This window comes from Mustela putorius, unplaced genomic scaffold (assembly GCF_011764305.1).
Source record: "Mustela putorius furo isolate JIRA1106 unplaced genomic scaffold, ASM1176430v1.1 tig00000827_pilon_pilon_pilon, whole genome shotgun sequence".
Taxonomy (NCBI): domain Eukaryota; kingdom Metazoa; phylum Chordata; class Mammalia; order Carnivora; family Mustelidae; genus Mustela; species Mustela putorius.
The window spans coordinates 5,872,936-5,888,547 of record NW_025421489.1 but is presented as its reverse complement, the minus strand read 5'-3'; the positions used below and the strand labels follow the sequence as shown (position 1 = coordinate 5,888,547).

Below are 15,612 nucleotides of genomic sequence, written 5' to 3'. Positions count from 1 at the left end.
CTTTCAGTCCCCAACCCACAACCTCTAGGGAGAGGAGAGGAGCTGGAGCCTGAATCAATCATCAATACCCAGAGTTGAATGTAATGAAGCTTCCATAAAACCCAAAAGGAGAGGGTTCAGAGAGCTTAAGGTTGGTGAACATGGTGAGATTTAGGGGAAATGGGGAATGAACCTAGAGAGAGCTTGGAAGCTCCATGACCCTTCCTCATGCATCTCTTCAATGCATCTCTACCAATGCATCTCTTCCATCTGGCTGTTCCTGAGTTATATCCTTTTATAAAAAACTGCTGATCTAGTAAGTTTCATCTGCTGCTCTAGCAAATGAACCCCGAGTACGGGGTCCTGGGAACCTGTGATCTACAGCCTGTTGACCAAAAAGCACAGGTGAAGAACTGAGCTTGCAATTGGCATCTGAAAAGGGGAGGGGAACCATCCTGTAGGACTGAGCCCATAACCTGTAGAACTTGGTGCCAGCTTCTAGTAGACAGTGCCAGAATTGAGTTGAATTCTCCAGTCCCCTGCTGATGTCCAAGAATTGTTTGTTGGTGTGGGGAAGCCTCCACATACATGCATTGGAATTGGTGACAAGAACCCTAAGAAACCCAGTCTTTCATGAGCAGCCCCAGTCCCTGTTCAAGGTAGTCCTATAGCTCCTACAAGTAACATGGCTTTCTATTTGCACTATTTTTCATGCTTCGGGATTTGTGCTTTGTTTCCTACTTCAGAAAAAGATACATTTGTATAATGGAAAGATACTAGTATTTCTGTAGTTGAGATTAAAATCTCAATTTTCTGTGTACTAAATGTATTACTATAGTAATACATTATAGTAATTTATAAGCTCTGGTCCAATCTGGGCCATACCTTCAATGAGTACCCATGTTTATATAGTCATAGGTATGGTTCAAAATACACATTAACTAATTAAATCAACTCTCCAAGCAGATGGTGTTACTATCCCCTCTTACAGATGGGGAAACTGAGACACTCGCTAAGAAGTGTCAGAGTCAAGATTCAACCCAGGCACTCTGGGCCCAAAGTCAGTGAAGTTAACACTTGCTTGTAGGGAAAGGTAATGATTGTTTGTGTTGAGACTCAGCACAGCATTGTTACAATATCATAAGTATTCCATTGTATCCAAAATAATGAAAATTCCTTGAAGTTAGATGTATCCTTCTGTCCCACACAAACAAAGCAACACTGTTAAGCTAAGGCAAGAATGCTGACAACTCAGGCATCGCTTCCCATGGGAAGCCCTTACCTTTGGAGGGTATATATCATGGTAGCATATATCATGGTGGGTAATACTGTATTTGTGTGATTATTTGATTATTAAACTATGAGATTAGTTCCCCAAGGGCAAAACCATGCCTAATTTTACACGTAAGTGGGTGCTCAGAAAGTATTTACTGAATGAATGAATGAATGAGATTGACATTCTTGAAACAGTAACTTTTCTCCACTGACTCCTATGACTCTTTACTTGGTTTATATATTTATTTATAATTTTAGTCACTTGATATAGTTAGAGCCAACTTTTCCTAGTTCAGGTGGCACCAGGAGACACTGAGGGCAGATGGCCATGCACTTCAGGACCATCCCACAGCTGTGACATCTGAGGAGGCCGAGAAGCAGACAATTCCTTTGACATTTGACTCTGTCGTCTGGAGATGCCCTTTAGATGTTCGGATTCTGCTTGTGCTTTAATGAGAATTCTAACAAATTTGGTCAGATTTTGTTGAAAATTCTTTTCATCATAAATCCCCTTCATCAAATGTAATTCCTTTGTCAATTTTCTATCACCATTTTAATTTTTTCATTCCCCTTTACTGTTTTTTTTTTTTCCATTGGGATTCATTCTTTTCCTTGTAAATTTTATAGCGAAGACAATATTCCCTAATGAATTTTTTGCCCAGATCAGATTTTATCCATAACTTCTTCCATGAGATTTATTCTTTTGTGGTTATATCCAAATCCAGCTTTACTAGAGCTTTTTTTCAACAAGTCTTTAGAGAGGATGTGTGACAGGTCACACTTGGTAAATTAAATTTTACAAAGAAGACCATTTTTCTCTTAATTTTTAGTTAATGTTCAATTTCACCTTCCACCTTGCACCTTGTTTTATTCATTCTTCATTGGAACTGACTATTTAGGGATAATATTCATTATTACTATGAGATGGTTAATAGACAAACTCATCTGTAATCTTTTCTCTGTAGTGTGAGCTCTGGATTCAAGTGTGCACTAGAGTCAAAAACTAAAAATAAAAAGGATCACAGTGTTGTTGGACTCAAACAGGGGAGCTCAGACACTCAATAACAGCCACTGAATTGAATTTACAGCAAATGTCCTTTCATTAGTGAGTTTAATCAAGTTTGACCAATAGCTCCTAGAATAGAGTGCAGTGACTTTGAATACAGTGCCCTCCAAAAAATACCAGTCTTAGAGACACACAAGGCACATGGGGACTGAAAATCAGAAAATGGTATTCAGAGTCTCTTTACTCCCTCCACCAACCTGGCTGTAGATTTCTGATGCTCTCTTGGCTCGTAGTATGTCCAGGATGTCCATGCTCACTTGCATTCCTTTCCCCTTAATTTCATTTTCCAGATCTTTCTTATATTCTTTCTAAACGAACAGAAAATAATCTTCAGAGCTTCGCTTCTCCTTCCAGAGCAAGGCTGATATGTATGTGTTTGAATCTCAAGGCTACACGTGTGAAAATGCCATTTATGCTTTTTCTATACACAGATCATCGTGTCTGTTGTAAACTTTGTATCTTATGGGTTCCTTACCTGGCTGGCCATTTCCGATGCTTTCTTGGCTCTCTGGATATCAGGAGTGTCTGGGCCCACTTGCATGCCCTTCCCTCTTATTTCAGTCTCCAGATCTTTCTTATAGTCTTTCTGGAGAAAATAAAACATGCAGTGAGGGCTCCACAAGAACGTGAAAAACTGTTAACAACTGTGCTGGCATCTCACATCAAGATCATGGCTTTGGACTCTTATTTCTACAAAACTAGGAAGAGTTTTAAAACTTGTGGGAGGAACATGGCTTGGAGTGACTTAGTCACAAGGGATCAGAAGGCTCCTGCCCACTAACCTGAATTAAGAAAGGAAACACAGTTAGCTAAAGAGGAAGTTTTTCTATTTCAGTACAATAAAATTGATCAGTTATTGGTTAACATATAACTCATCTGATGAGTATCAGTAGGATGTCATTGCAAAATTGTCACTTTTTGCTCTGCGGTGAATAATTATTGCTGGTTGCTTCCTTGGAATCCAACCGCTGTTACCCCCAACTCCCATTAGCTCCCTGCTTTGCCACTGGGCAACTCACAGCTCCCCCATACTAGACCATTCAGCTTGGGTGAGGCTGGCCCAAGTCAGGGGGTCCTGTTGGGCTCACATAAATTTACCATTATACCCCATCCCTTGGGGTACGGGGAATGGGGTATAATCACAATATGATTTGTGAAGTTCCATCCCTGGCCCTTCCAGAATTCTCTAGGGACGAGTAGGATTCTTCTTCCACACATGCTATCAAGAAGCTTTCCCTCTTCTTCTAGACATTGATGGAGAAAGAAGAAGCCCCAGGAACCGCTAAGAACTTCTTTGCAAACAAAAGAAAGCCTGCCTGAGAACTGAAGATAGAGACTGAAACTCAATTACATTGTCTGAGCCCCAGAGCAAGCCCAGCCTAGGGCTTTCTCTACTGTCTAGTTCTAAAAACCATAAATTATCTGCTTATTTTGAGAAGCCTGAATTGAATTATGTGTTACTTACAAAATAGTCATAATTACCCAGACACAACATGTCTCTAAGACTCGTCACATTTTAAAACAGATTATAAAAAATCAAGCAGGCTGTAGACTTAAATTGTACACTTTTCAGTGTGTATGGATTCTTCAATGAAAAATGGTATTACAAGAAAAAAAAAACATTGCTGTATCTAATTACATCTCTTCTAAAACAGTTATTTGCGATCATGTTGACGTAGCCTAGATGTGACATAATCTAGATTTGCAGTTTTCCTGCAATGGCATAAATGTTGGCTTGCTTATTTGTGATATCCTTTATTTTAAAAGGTATAAACGAAGATCTCAATCTCAGAAAAATATTACATTTTTTCCTATCTTCGACTCATAACTCTGCTTATTTTCACGGACTTGGAGTCTCGGTTTCACATTTCTGAATACAATTTAAATAATAGCATTTAACCTTCAAAATCATAATATTCCATTATTACTGTGTGTATTAAAAAAAATGTCTCGTAAGCCTCTTTAAGACCCCCAAACAAAGCACCTCATTTGAAGGACAATGTATATAGAAAGTGAGGCACTAATCATAGATAGTCCCCAAGGTCCCAGGGTAGAAGTATGTCATTTAATTTTGCAATATGAATGTTCAAATCTAAAAGCATACTCAAGCACATCAATAGATTACATAGGACCTTAGTTACATCGTTTACATACTAATGTATAATAAAACACCCTAAAATCCTGAAGGTTTAAGAAAAAACATGATGGCACCTATATTCCAAGAAGACAAGCCCCAATGCACAAGAGTTTTATAGGTTCTGCCTGAGTCATGTCTGCTAATCTCCTATTGGCTAATAGAAAGTCACATGGTCAATTCCATAGGTTCTGGAAGGTTTAACTATTGGAAGTGATTCATGTAACAATATATGCCATATTAATTTCCTTGGAAAGTTAAGCCTCAAAAGTCCCAAAGTTTGGTTGAAATGGATGTGAGAACCTAGCAACTGGGCAAAATGGGACATGGCTAGGATTACATACAAATGAGACCTTTGGATTGCAAAAATAACAGCACGGCTATAATCATGATGTACATATAACTATAGGACACCTGACTCCCCTAGGCCTTTCTTTCCCCTAGCTTCTCAAGAACTAGCAGACATTCCTAAGCTACACACAGAAATTGAAAGCAGCATATTGTTGAATAAAACAAGTCTATACCGTTCAAGGAAAGACATGACATTCCAACGTTTCATGAAAAGAAAGTGTCTTAGAGGCCCTTAGATAAAAGTGTGAAATACATAATTTGTAGTCTTTCCACATTGTTCTCTCCATGGAAAGGATGCCTTCTTTTGGCTTCAACTCTCAGACTGATTTTGAAGGCTCTTCTCCAGCCTTGAATTCCTCACTCCCAAACCTCCTACTCTAAGCCAGTACATTGAACTAACACTGGATGTTTCCCCCTCCTAATAAAAAGAAGCATTTCCGAGATTTATAAGTAATAGTTTGATAGTTTCAAGTAGCTAGTTACTTGGAATCCCAAGGAGGCCACCATTAAAAAGTACCCTTACATCTAAGGAATGAATAACTAGAAAGAACAACTGGGCAAAGACCAGGGAAAGAACTTTCCAGAAGAAAACAGCACTGTGCAGAGACTGCAAGTCTGTGAGGCTGGAGCACAATCATAATGGGCAAGGGAAGAGGGGAATAAGATAAGAATGGCAGAAGAGAGGCTCTGAATGCAGCAGCAAGGAGTGGGGCATTTACACTGGACATAACTGGAAACCATTGGAGAGTTCTAAGTAGTGAGACTAACATAATTTAACGTAATTTTCCAAGGATGCTTCTGACTGTTGGGTAAAGAATGGCTATGAAGAGGACAAAAATGGAAGCAGAATTCTAGTTAGAAGCCATTGCAGGGATCTAGGTGACAAACATGGTAGCTTGGACTAGGGTGGAGAGAAGTAGATGGATTTAGAAATCATTTTGGGGGCAGTCAATAAAAGTTGCTGATGAGAAGAATCCAAGCGACTTTGGCGATCTCACTGATGACATTTGCTAAGAAGGGAGTGGAAAAGGAAAGCAGATCCGGGGGAAAATTAAGCCCTCTGGTTTTATTGTGTTAATATTGAGATCCTGTTACTACATTTTACGTGTCATTTACATGCGGTGATGCCAATGAGACATCAAAAGGTAAATGGTTACATATTCACATCTAAGTTATGAAACAATTTTGCTATAAGAATGAGGTAGAACTATATGAAGTAATATGGAAAAAGGTCTATAATATTAAGTCAGAAAACCAAGTACGGGAAAAAAAAATACATGGTATTTAAGGACTTTTTAAGTCTACGTGTACATAAGTGTTATGTTTATCTATATACACATAAAAATAGATCCAGAAGGCTCTACAACAAATCTGCAACAATGGCTATATTTCAGGAGAATGGAAGGAGGGGTCAAGTCAAAGGTGGTTTTCAAGGGCCTGTTCAGTATGCATCCCCCCCAACTCTTGTCACTATGGCCATCTCCAGATCCTTTTTCCAAACCAGTTATGACCCTTCCATTCCCCTGGCCAGACCCTAACCCTGGGAATGTAAGCAGATCCCAAAGCAGCAGCAGACTAGAGGGCATTTAATCAGCTCCCTCACACCCTCCAGATTTCCTGCGGGGAGTCAGTCCTGAGCCAGCTCTTCCTAACTGCAAACACATTACATTACAGCTCTCAGAGTAGCCCCACTGAAACACCCCCCAACCAGCCTTGAGGTAAGTGGGCAGCACTCCTTAGCCTTCTCCCCAAAATTCTCTTTACAAATGTTTCTCACAAAATCAGCTCTTCCCAAATACCCTCTACTCCAGTGACGCTCGTACATTCTCGAAATTTCTGGAGGAGTTCCAGAGGTATGGAACTGGTTCTGGGATACTGCCTTCAAAAAACTACGCATTTATAGTCTGACTCCTACAACATTGTTATCTGTTCTCTATCACATCATAGCCTCTAAGCCAAAACTTCTAAACTAATATCCTGCTGTTACATGCATTACATGAAGAGGAAAATATTAGATGAAAGAACACGGTCATTCAGGATATAGAACACTTCAATCCAAAATGCTAACCCGGTAGGAATTTCCAGCATGGTGATGAGGTCAATGGGGTATTTTCAGAATGTGCAACCAAATCATACAGAAATGGTTATCACTGTCAGGCTACAGTCTCAATATGTGATTTTCAAGGTCTGTTCAGAAAGTGGGAAACGCAGATGTACGGAGAGGCACATGACCTGTCCTTAAAGAAAACATAGCATGAAAACATTTATTATAGCCCAGATGAATGTGAAATTTGTTGTATTCCAAGGATAAGATAAGAAAGGGGGGGTGTGGGTTTCTTGTGTGTGTGTGTATGTTCTATTAAAATGCCCTCCCCCTAGTTTTCTTTGATATATTTAAAGGAAATGAGTAAATCAGGAACTAAACATTTTCAAACAAACATGCTGATTTGGAATGGTCTCCATTCCAAACTTTTAAACTAATCACAAAGCTTTGGGGAACTCCATGTACTAATTGGGAGATTAATATGATTTGTGAAGTTCCGAATACAGGTTTTTTTGTTTTTTGTTTTTATTTTATTTATTTATTTGACAGAGAGAGAGACAGCGAGAGAGGGAACACAAGCAGGGGGGGTGTGAGAGGGAGAAGCAGGCTTCCTGCTGAGCAGGGAGCCTGATACAGGACTTGACTCCAGGACTCTGGGATCAAGAGCTGAGCCAAAGGCAGAGGCTTAACGACTAACGCACCCAGGAGCCCCCTGAAATACAGGTATTAAGACATCTGTACCATTCACTCAACTAACCTGACTAGCTATCTCTGCAGCTTTTTTGGCATGTTGTATTTGAAGGGTGTCAGTGCCAACCTGCATTCCCTTCCCTTTAATTTTTGACTCCAGGTCTTTCTTATATTCTTTCTGTAAAAAACAAACAAACAAACAAACAAAAAACCAGTATTTTGTAATATTCAGACACTCTAAGGACAAACCTGTATCTGTAATCAATGATACCAAAAAATTGCTGAACATATTTAAAAAAAAAAAGAAGAAAAAAACACACTTTACTTTGTACTATGAAATGATCACCTAGAACTAAGTTTTCTGGACTACTTAGAAGGGTATCAGCATTCTCACTGGAAAAGGGTATGTAAAGCTTTGAGGTTTTTACTACACATGCTGAGAAGCTTCACTGATAACTGTGTTAGGGGCTGGGGGATAGGAAGGCAGGTTTCGATGAGTTGATGCCATAGAAAGAAGGTTGATTTGGAGACCAGAGTACTCAATTGCTGTGTGACACTGGGAATGTGTAACCTTTCCGGTTTACTCATCTGAACAATGGGGGCAGTAACTCCTCCATGCACCAGCCGTCTGAGGAGCAATGAGAGCATACAGTATAGTGCTCAGCACACAGTAGGTGTTCAATAACTGATAGCTTCTTTTGGTCTTTTACTCCTATACTTGGAGAGCTAAGGCTGACTGACTTACTGGTGTTCCTGCCACCGTCCCCTGCCATGCAGCTGTATCTAGACGGACTCCGCCATTGAGAGGCTAAAATGATTTTTCCAGGTATTACCGACAAGTGATTACAAGATCTACCTCTGAAGGTGGGCTGTACGTGTCACCGTAACAGAAGAATCTGTACAGAATTACTAACTTAGGGACATGTGACGTCAATATTAGCCAAAGACATCATAAGTGGTTTTCAATTCTTTAATTCATTTAAAGAACACGGATATGGCCAAAGATGATTACACATTTTTTTTAAACACATAACAATTTTGAATCTTTTTTTAAAGATTTATTTATTTATTTGAGATTGAGAGAGAGAGAAAGAGAGAGAGAGTGAGCAGGGGTCAGGGAGAGGGAGAAGCAGGCTCCCTGCTGAACAGGGAGCTCAAAATGGGGCTTGATCCTAGGACTCCAGGATTTTGACCTGAGCTGAAGGCAGACACTTAACCGACAAAGCCACCCAGGCAAGCCTTGAATCTTTTACACTTAGAATGCAATTAAACAACCGAGGAGGGATCACAAGAACCATACCATTACACTCCTCTGCCCTAGACACAATGATTAGGGCGGAAGTAGACACAGGATAGAAGCTGATCCAGTGAGATTCAATCCTAGGACCTTAGCTGTAAATATAAGAAACAGATGTTCAGGGGCACCTGGGTGGCTCATCTGGTTAAGCATCTCCCTTTGGCTTAAGTCATGATCTCAGAGTCCTGGGATCAAACCCTGCAATGGGCTCCCTGCTCAGGAGTGAGCCTGCTTCTCCCTCTCACACTCCCCGGGTTTGTGTTCCCTCTCTCGGTGTCTCTCTCTGTCAGGTGATAAATAAAATCTTAAAAAAAAAAAAAAAGAAAGAAAGAAACAGATGCTCACTTCCTATTGGGATTACTGGAATGGATAGGAGTTATCCTACTGTTAGGATGAGCCATCACTTGGAGATAGCTTCCCAAGGTTGAAGCAATAAAGACAACAGAACTGAGAGAGGAAGGAAGAGAGATGTCTTTTGGATTCCAACCTGAAGGAAACTTGACTTCCGACTTCTCTATTCATAAGCCAAAACATTCCCTTTGTTGCTTCACCCAGTTTGAGTTGGGTCCCTGTCATCTGCAGCCTGCCTACAGGGTCACCGTCATCCTGATTACCTCAGTTTATGAACCTATGGGGACACCACTTTCCATTTCTCATTGCTCAGTTCAGCTAGATTCTCCTCAAAGTGCAGGGTCATTAACTGACACCAAAGTAATGACGTAACACAAGGATGAAAGGACCGAGCTCTTCGGGGGCATTTCATTCTTCCCCACAAATTCCATGTACAGTGAGCAAAGTCACTCACTTCATAAAGAGCTTTATGTGGGCTCACTGAGCAGTGGACGCACGGTGTGGGGGCTCCGTTGGGTAGAGAGCGGGAGAGCACATGACCTGCACCATAGTAACTGACAGAGCTTGTAAAACACATTCCCAATCCTCTGCCTTTTACTTCCTTAAAAATTCAAATTGAATCTATAATTATTCTAGTTTATTAAACACATTTTTTCTCTGCAAGGGGGAAATGGTCATTTTTCTCATACCACATGGAAAGGAGATGATGAATATCTTTTCTTTTCTTTTTTCCTTTAATTCCTTGACTGGAAAATGACTACTAGGAATAGCTACTTCTTATCACCTGGCACATAAAAGTTACAGAATGTATATAAATCTTTGAAAAAGATTTACAGACAAGGAAGTCAGCTGAAAATTCATACATTTTCAGTTGCTAAATAAATAAACTTACCTCACTAGCCATTTCAGATGCACGTTTTGCTCTTTGAATATCAAGAACGTCTGGGTTAAGTTCCATCCCTTTGCCTCTTATTTCATTTTCCAGATCTTTCTTATATTCCTTCTATGAGACAAGAACATGACAGTTCAAAAATTTCTGGGATACCCTTTAATTGATATACCATGTCACATGCTTTCTAGAGACCAAAGAAAGGAGAAAATATTTCTAGGAAGTTATGAATCAGACTCCTTAGTATTTATGCTCCTAATTTTCTACAGAGACTCTATTTTCTCTTTTAGTCATGTTTAGAGTGGCTTCCAATTTTATCAGGATTTTCCCTTTCATCCTGACTTCCAGTATATTTGGTACCATATTGGTGCCATATTTTAAAAAGATGTCTTCCTTTTAAGTGGTGAGGAAGATCTTAGGAATGGATGCTTCTTATTAATTATTTGAAGTATTTCTTTGAAAGCTATCTATAAAATATGAATCACCAAAAGACCATACTTGAAAAAGAATTGGAAATTACAAAATCAAAAGGATTGATGTAGCGAAAGTTTAAAAAAAATCAACTTTATTCAGATTCATAAAACCAAATAATTTCCTACAGATTGATAATACATAGTTTGAATGTCATCCATTTTAATATTATATTTTAAGTAGATCCAAATGTCTCTACTAATACTCATATATAACTTGAGGTTTTTGTTCTGCTAATGAATTTCTTTTTTTTCCCCTAGTAAATTGTATTATGAAAACAATATATATCTTGATCCAATTCAACTGAGTTGCACTTAGGACTAACTTGCCAGATAAAAGATGAGGCTTCCTTTAATAATAAGAAGTTATATTCCAGTAAATTCTAGGGTTCATTTGATGTTATTATTGATGTCCAGTATAATTAAATTAGCTAGTCCTCTGCTTAACTAATAGTCTAGAAGACACTATAATGACCTGAATGTAATTTTGGAAGGAGCTCTGGAGTCGAAAGACCTGGATGAAAGTAGGGATTCTTTCACTTGTTTGGACATGTGACCTTCAAATGACTTTAAGTAACTGAGCCTTGATTTCCACACGCACAGGCAAAATGAAAATAAAAATACTTATTATACTGATGTTAAAGGGCAATTGGGGGAATCAAATGAAATGGAAGTATAAAACAATACTTTGAACATTCTAAATGGCAATATAAATGTAAAAACCATGATAAAGTAAAAAACGCAAAGACAATTTAAAGCTAAATGCATATACTTAGAAAGAAAAGTTTTAATTTCATTAAGTCACTGAGAGTTCCTTTTTAAAAATTAGACTTCTCTAAAATTGAATTTACAAGATTTTTTAATCATAGTCTTATGGGTCTTTTACTATCCTGATGCAAATATTCTGAATCAATATACCTAAAATAAGATTCTTTCAAAAAGAGAAATAAAAGAGACAGTCAATGTCATTTATGGACCTTAAACTGGATCTAACATTCCATTTGCATGTAAATGATAAAAGAGAGTCTCCTTTCAAAGTTTCATATAAACAGTGCATATTTTGTAAAGGAAAGAAAATAGCAGGAAGTGGCCATTTGATTAGACTTCGACTTCAAAAAGTTCGAGAGGAACTAGGAGTGAGAAAATGTAGGACAGCAAAAGCACTCTTGCATAAACCATATGCCCATTTCAGCCCAACATACTTTACAACAGCGAGGCACATTAAATTTCTAAAAGCAGTTAAACAGTAAAAGCCAGTTGGCATTCAGTTATTAAGGAAGTTCATGTACAGAATCGTACTCGAATTTATTTCACTGATTTAAGATATTTCTTTCAGGAGTAGTTTCTTCAGTCAAAATTCAGGGTGAAAAGTTCTGTAATACTTCCCCTTATATGTAAAGAGACTCTATTTAAACAGGGAGTTCAAAGAGCTCCGAGTTACTTTTCAGCCACTAAAAAAAGAAAAAGAAAGAAAAAGAAAAAGAAACTTTGAAAGGGATGGACTATGAGCGTGACATTTTTAATTGCTGGTTTGAAGACCTTAATGTTCAGCAAATGTAATACATCGTGAGCCAAAATGCACCAAGTTGGGGGGGAGGGGAGCAGATTCCTGCTGAGAGTAAAATAAAAAATCAATGTGAGTCCCTATGTTCTCTATGCTAAATATTTCCCCTGCTTAGAACACAATCCACTCCGAAACAATGTGTCATTTACCCAGACCTTCACATCCAAGCCCCTCATTTCTGATGATCAGAGGTCCCGAGAATGCTACAGGAGAGTTGCAGAAAACGCTGGTTCTAAAATGCATTTTTGAATAACTAAATTTGAAAGAATGAAGTTTGCCTCACCCATAGTCAGAATAAGAAAAAAAAAAAAATCTGCTATAAAACTGTTTACAGAGCTTCTGAGGTACAAACACAGAATCAGAATATTTTTCAAGTTTTTCCAGAAACTCTGGGTGATTTCTTCCCCCAACTTTAAATGGAAATGTGAACACACACTTTCCTGTCTTTAATGAAAATGAAAAACTCTGTTTATAAAGGTCAAAATGAGAGAAAGAGGAATAGATTAATATCCCAGTTAGTAGGGAATTCCGGAGTAAATATTTCCTGGGTTATTTCTTTAGTTTTCTTTCACAATATTTAATAGTAAATCGCAAGACCCTACCTCTTTCAGAAGGTTGGTGATGTACTTTACATGTAAAAATTCTGGAGTCTTGTCTAAATCCAGTGATGGCCTTCCTTTAATCTCCTTCTCAAAATCCTCTCTGTAAACTTTCTGTTAAATAAGACCACATAATTTGAAATTTAGAAAACACTCATCACTGTCAGAAAGGTATCAGAACAAGAGTTCCCAGAACAAAACTGAGGTTTGCCTTATAGAATCCTACCACCTTGGAGTCTTCACAGCCACAAGGAAATCACTCCAAATTTACTGTAAATTTTAGAATTCTTACCACACAAAAGAAGAATCATCAAGGACCAGCTGCCTCTGGGAAAGCAGAGTAACGCTGCTGATCACCTTATCAAACTGTCACTATTTGACTCCAGCCCGATTGGAGAAGAAAGCCAATAAAGTTGGTTATTTGAGAATCCCCGGACTGGTTCATTCTTAACGGAGTGGATCCATCCACTGGAAGAAAGTCTGGCCGTGTGGAAAGCCATTCAAAGCATAGGAGCATAAATGTTGAGGTTCTCATCACCCCTTTCACTGGAAGCCTTTTGTGAACGTGACAAAGACCATCTCACGCTGCAGCTTCCGTGTCTTTCTTTAATGATTTTGGCCCTGAAACTGTTTCTCTACCACCTATAAATCAAGTTATACTGTGAGGAGTCTTATCTTCAACCTGATAAATTGTTCTCTAGGAAAGAGCTCTCAGCTAGGAAGTCAAAAGGGCAGATGGTGACTGTGAAGGGCAGACATCCATACCCTCACCTGCCCCTTCGACATTCTTGGCCACCCTTTGGCTAAGAATCCCTCAATTCCAGCATTTGACCCATGGATTTGAAAGCCAATGTAACTCTCTTAGGACTGTAAAAACAGTCTCTCTAAATAACAGAGATCTCCATCCATGTGAAGTATTTATCGGACACACAAAAGCCTATATTTTACCAGCTTAGTGTTTTATTCAAATTACATCACAAAGATAATAAATATAAATTCTACAAGAGATTGTTATTAATGCAAAACAAAAGGCCATTTCTGGGTTCATAAGCTACCTATTACAGAGTTAGGTAATTGTGTAAAGAAATTCTCCCAAACCGCGAGGGACGATCAGAGAGGTGGTTGTTGCCTCTCCTACGTTTATGTCACATACAACTATTTAACAAATGATCTGTGGAAAGAGCAGAAGAAATCTCACTAGGATGAAGCAACTATTTAACAAATGATCTGTGGAAAGAGCAGAAGAAATCTCACTAGGATGAAGCAAAACTGTTTGGGCAATATCTGGATATGATTCGGCATCATTTTAAGTAGAACATGGAATGCATATGTACAAAAAATTCTTAACTGCTCTTTTCTCTTGATATTTTAAAACTTTCGTTGTCACTGTTTGGGGGGGGTGGGAAGACTGTGGGGAGAATCAACCAAGTAAGGGAACAGAAAAAAAGAGAATCACTCATGATTGGACCAGGTCCTAAATCATTGGCATTTACTGGATATGTGATTTCAGACAAGACCGTTAATTTCAGTAGATGATTATCAATTGAGGGATATGCCCACCTAGCATCATTACCTTGAGGGGATTAAATGAGACATATATAAATCTTTTAGCAAACTGCTTAGCACAGAGTAAGCATTTAATAAATGCTAGTTCTATTGTCACTGAAAAAAAAAGGTAAATATAGCAACCTGGCTCTTCATTTTCTTTCTGCTCATCATAATTTTACATGGACACAACCTGAAAGTGTCAACTTTGTAATCATAGAATGTGAAAGGGCAGTTTCAAAGAGCTCACCTGGCCTCATACTGTATTTGCCAAATAAGAAAAACTTAGGGCCACAGAATCTCAAAGACCCAGACAAGATGCCAGATCTAGAACGGGGATTCCCTGGCCTTCCTGGGCAGTGTGCTTTCCTCTAGACCCATTCAACATTCTGAATCACTTCGCCAGTTCCTTTCAAATGCTAAACCACCAAATGCGCATCAAACAGTTATAACAGAGGCAGCTGGCTGGCTCAGTTGGGAGAGCATGTGACTCTTGATCTCAAGGTCCTGAGTTTGAGCCCCATGTTGGACACAAAATCACTTAAAAATAAATAAACTTAAAAAAAAAGTTCATAACATATCAAAGGGACGCACCTCACTCCGCATCTTCTGAGCCTCCTTTGAAGCTTGATATGAGGGTGTCTCAACAAATTCAAGCATTGATTTCCCCTTATTTTTCTCATACTCTTCTTTGTATTTAACCTGCATTGAAAAAAAGTATAAAAAGCACATAAAGCTCACAAGCCCTTGTACCAATGGAGCAAAATAAAATAAATACATCTGAAATTAATCATCCTAGTTTCTAACATTGTATTATTCTGGCCTTTTGGGTTGGTCACTGGGTTCCCTGTGGTAAATGACATATAAAAGAAGTAAACAGGTAATATACAGAAATATTTGTGGACTAAAAATAATTTAGAACTACTAAATGCAGTTCTAGGACTTGGATGAATTATTTAAATTGCTTCGATATATAGATATATCTCATGTACATGGGGTTAATATATATACACTAATGGTACACACATATATACATAGAGACAGATCCCTGTGATGCCTTCGAATGTCTATCAGAAAATCATGAACAAGGAGGAAAACACAGGTGTGATTCTCTTTCTTTCAAAGGGAAGACAGTGTTCTCTGGGACTATTATCTTCTTCCACAGACACTGAGTAACACCCACACACAGAGATTTTATGTAATTGCTTTCAGTTTTGCCCTGCATTATTTAATAATATCCTATCATGAATTATTTATTTCAGTTACAACCAACCTCTTTCGTATTTTAGTTTGTAAAAGGATCTATATTTTCTAATTCCTTATAACAGAAACGAGAATTATATATAAGGTGTCAGAAT

At 38.4% G+C, this 15,612-nt stretch overlaps 1 protein-coding gene across 14 annotated transcripts in view; it reads right to left on the bottom strand.

The window, feature by feature from the left end:
• Positions 1-15,612, bottom strand: part of NEBL (nebulette) — a 363,452-nt gene that overhangs the window by 47,264 nt on the left and 300,576 nt on the right. For 10 of the 14 annotated variants that reach the window (XM_013058907.2, XM_045085003.1, XM_045085004.1 and 7 more), the window contains 6 exons: positions 14,849-14,956; positions 12,713-12,823; positions 10,080-10,190; positions 7,607-7,717; positions 2,796-2,906; positions 2,518-2,628 (listed from right to left, as the gene is read on the bottom strand). The exons of 2 other annotated variants lie outside the window; for them this stretch is intronic. In XM_013058907.2, the coding sequence (XP_012914361.1) occupies positions 2,518-2,628; positions 2,796-2,906; positions 7,607-7,717; positions 10,080-10,190; positions 12,713-12,823; positions 14,849-14,956 (663 nt within the window). The remainder of the gene's footprint in view (positions 1-2,517; positions 2,629-2,795; positions 2,907-7,606; positions 7,718-10,079; positions 10,191-12,712; positions 12,824-14,848; positions 14,957-15,612) is intronic. 2 more of the 14 variants (XM_013058906.2, XM_004757592.3) reach the window with 2 other exon arrangements.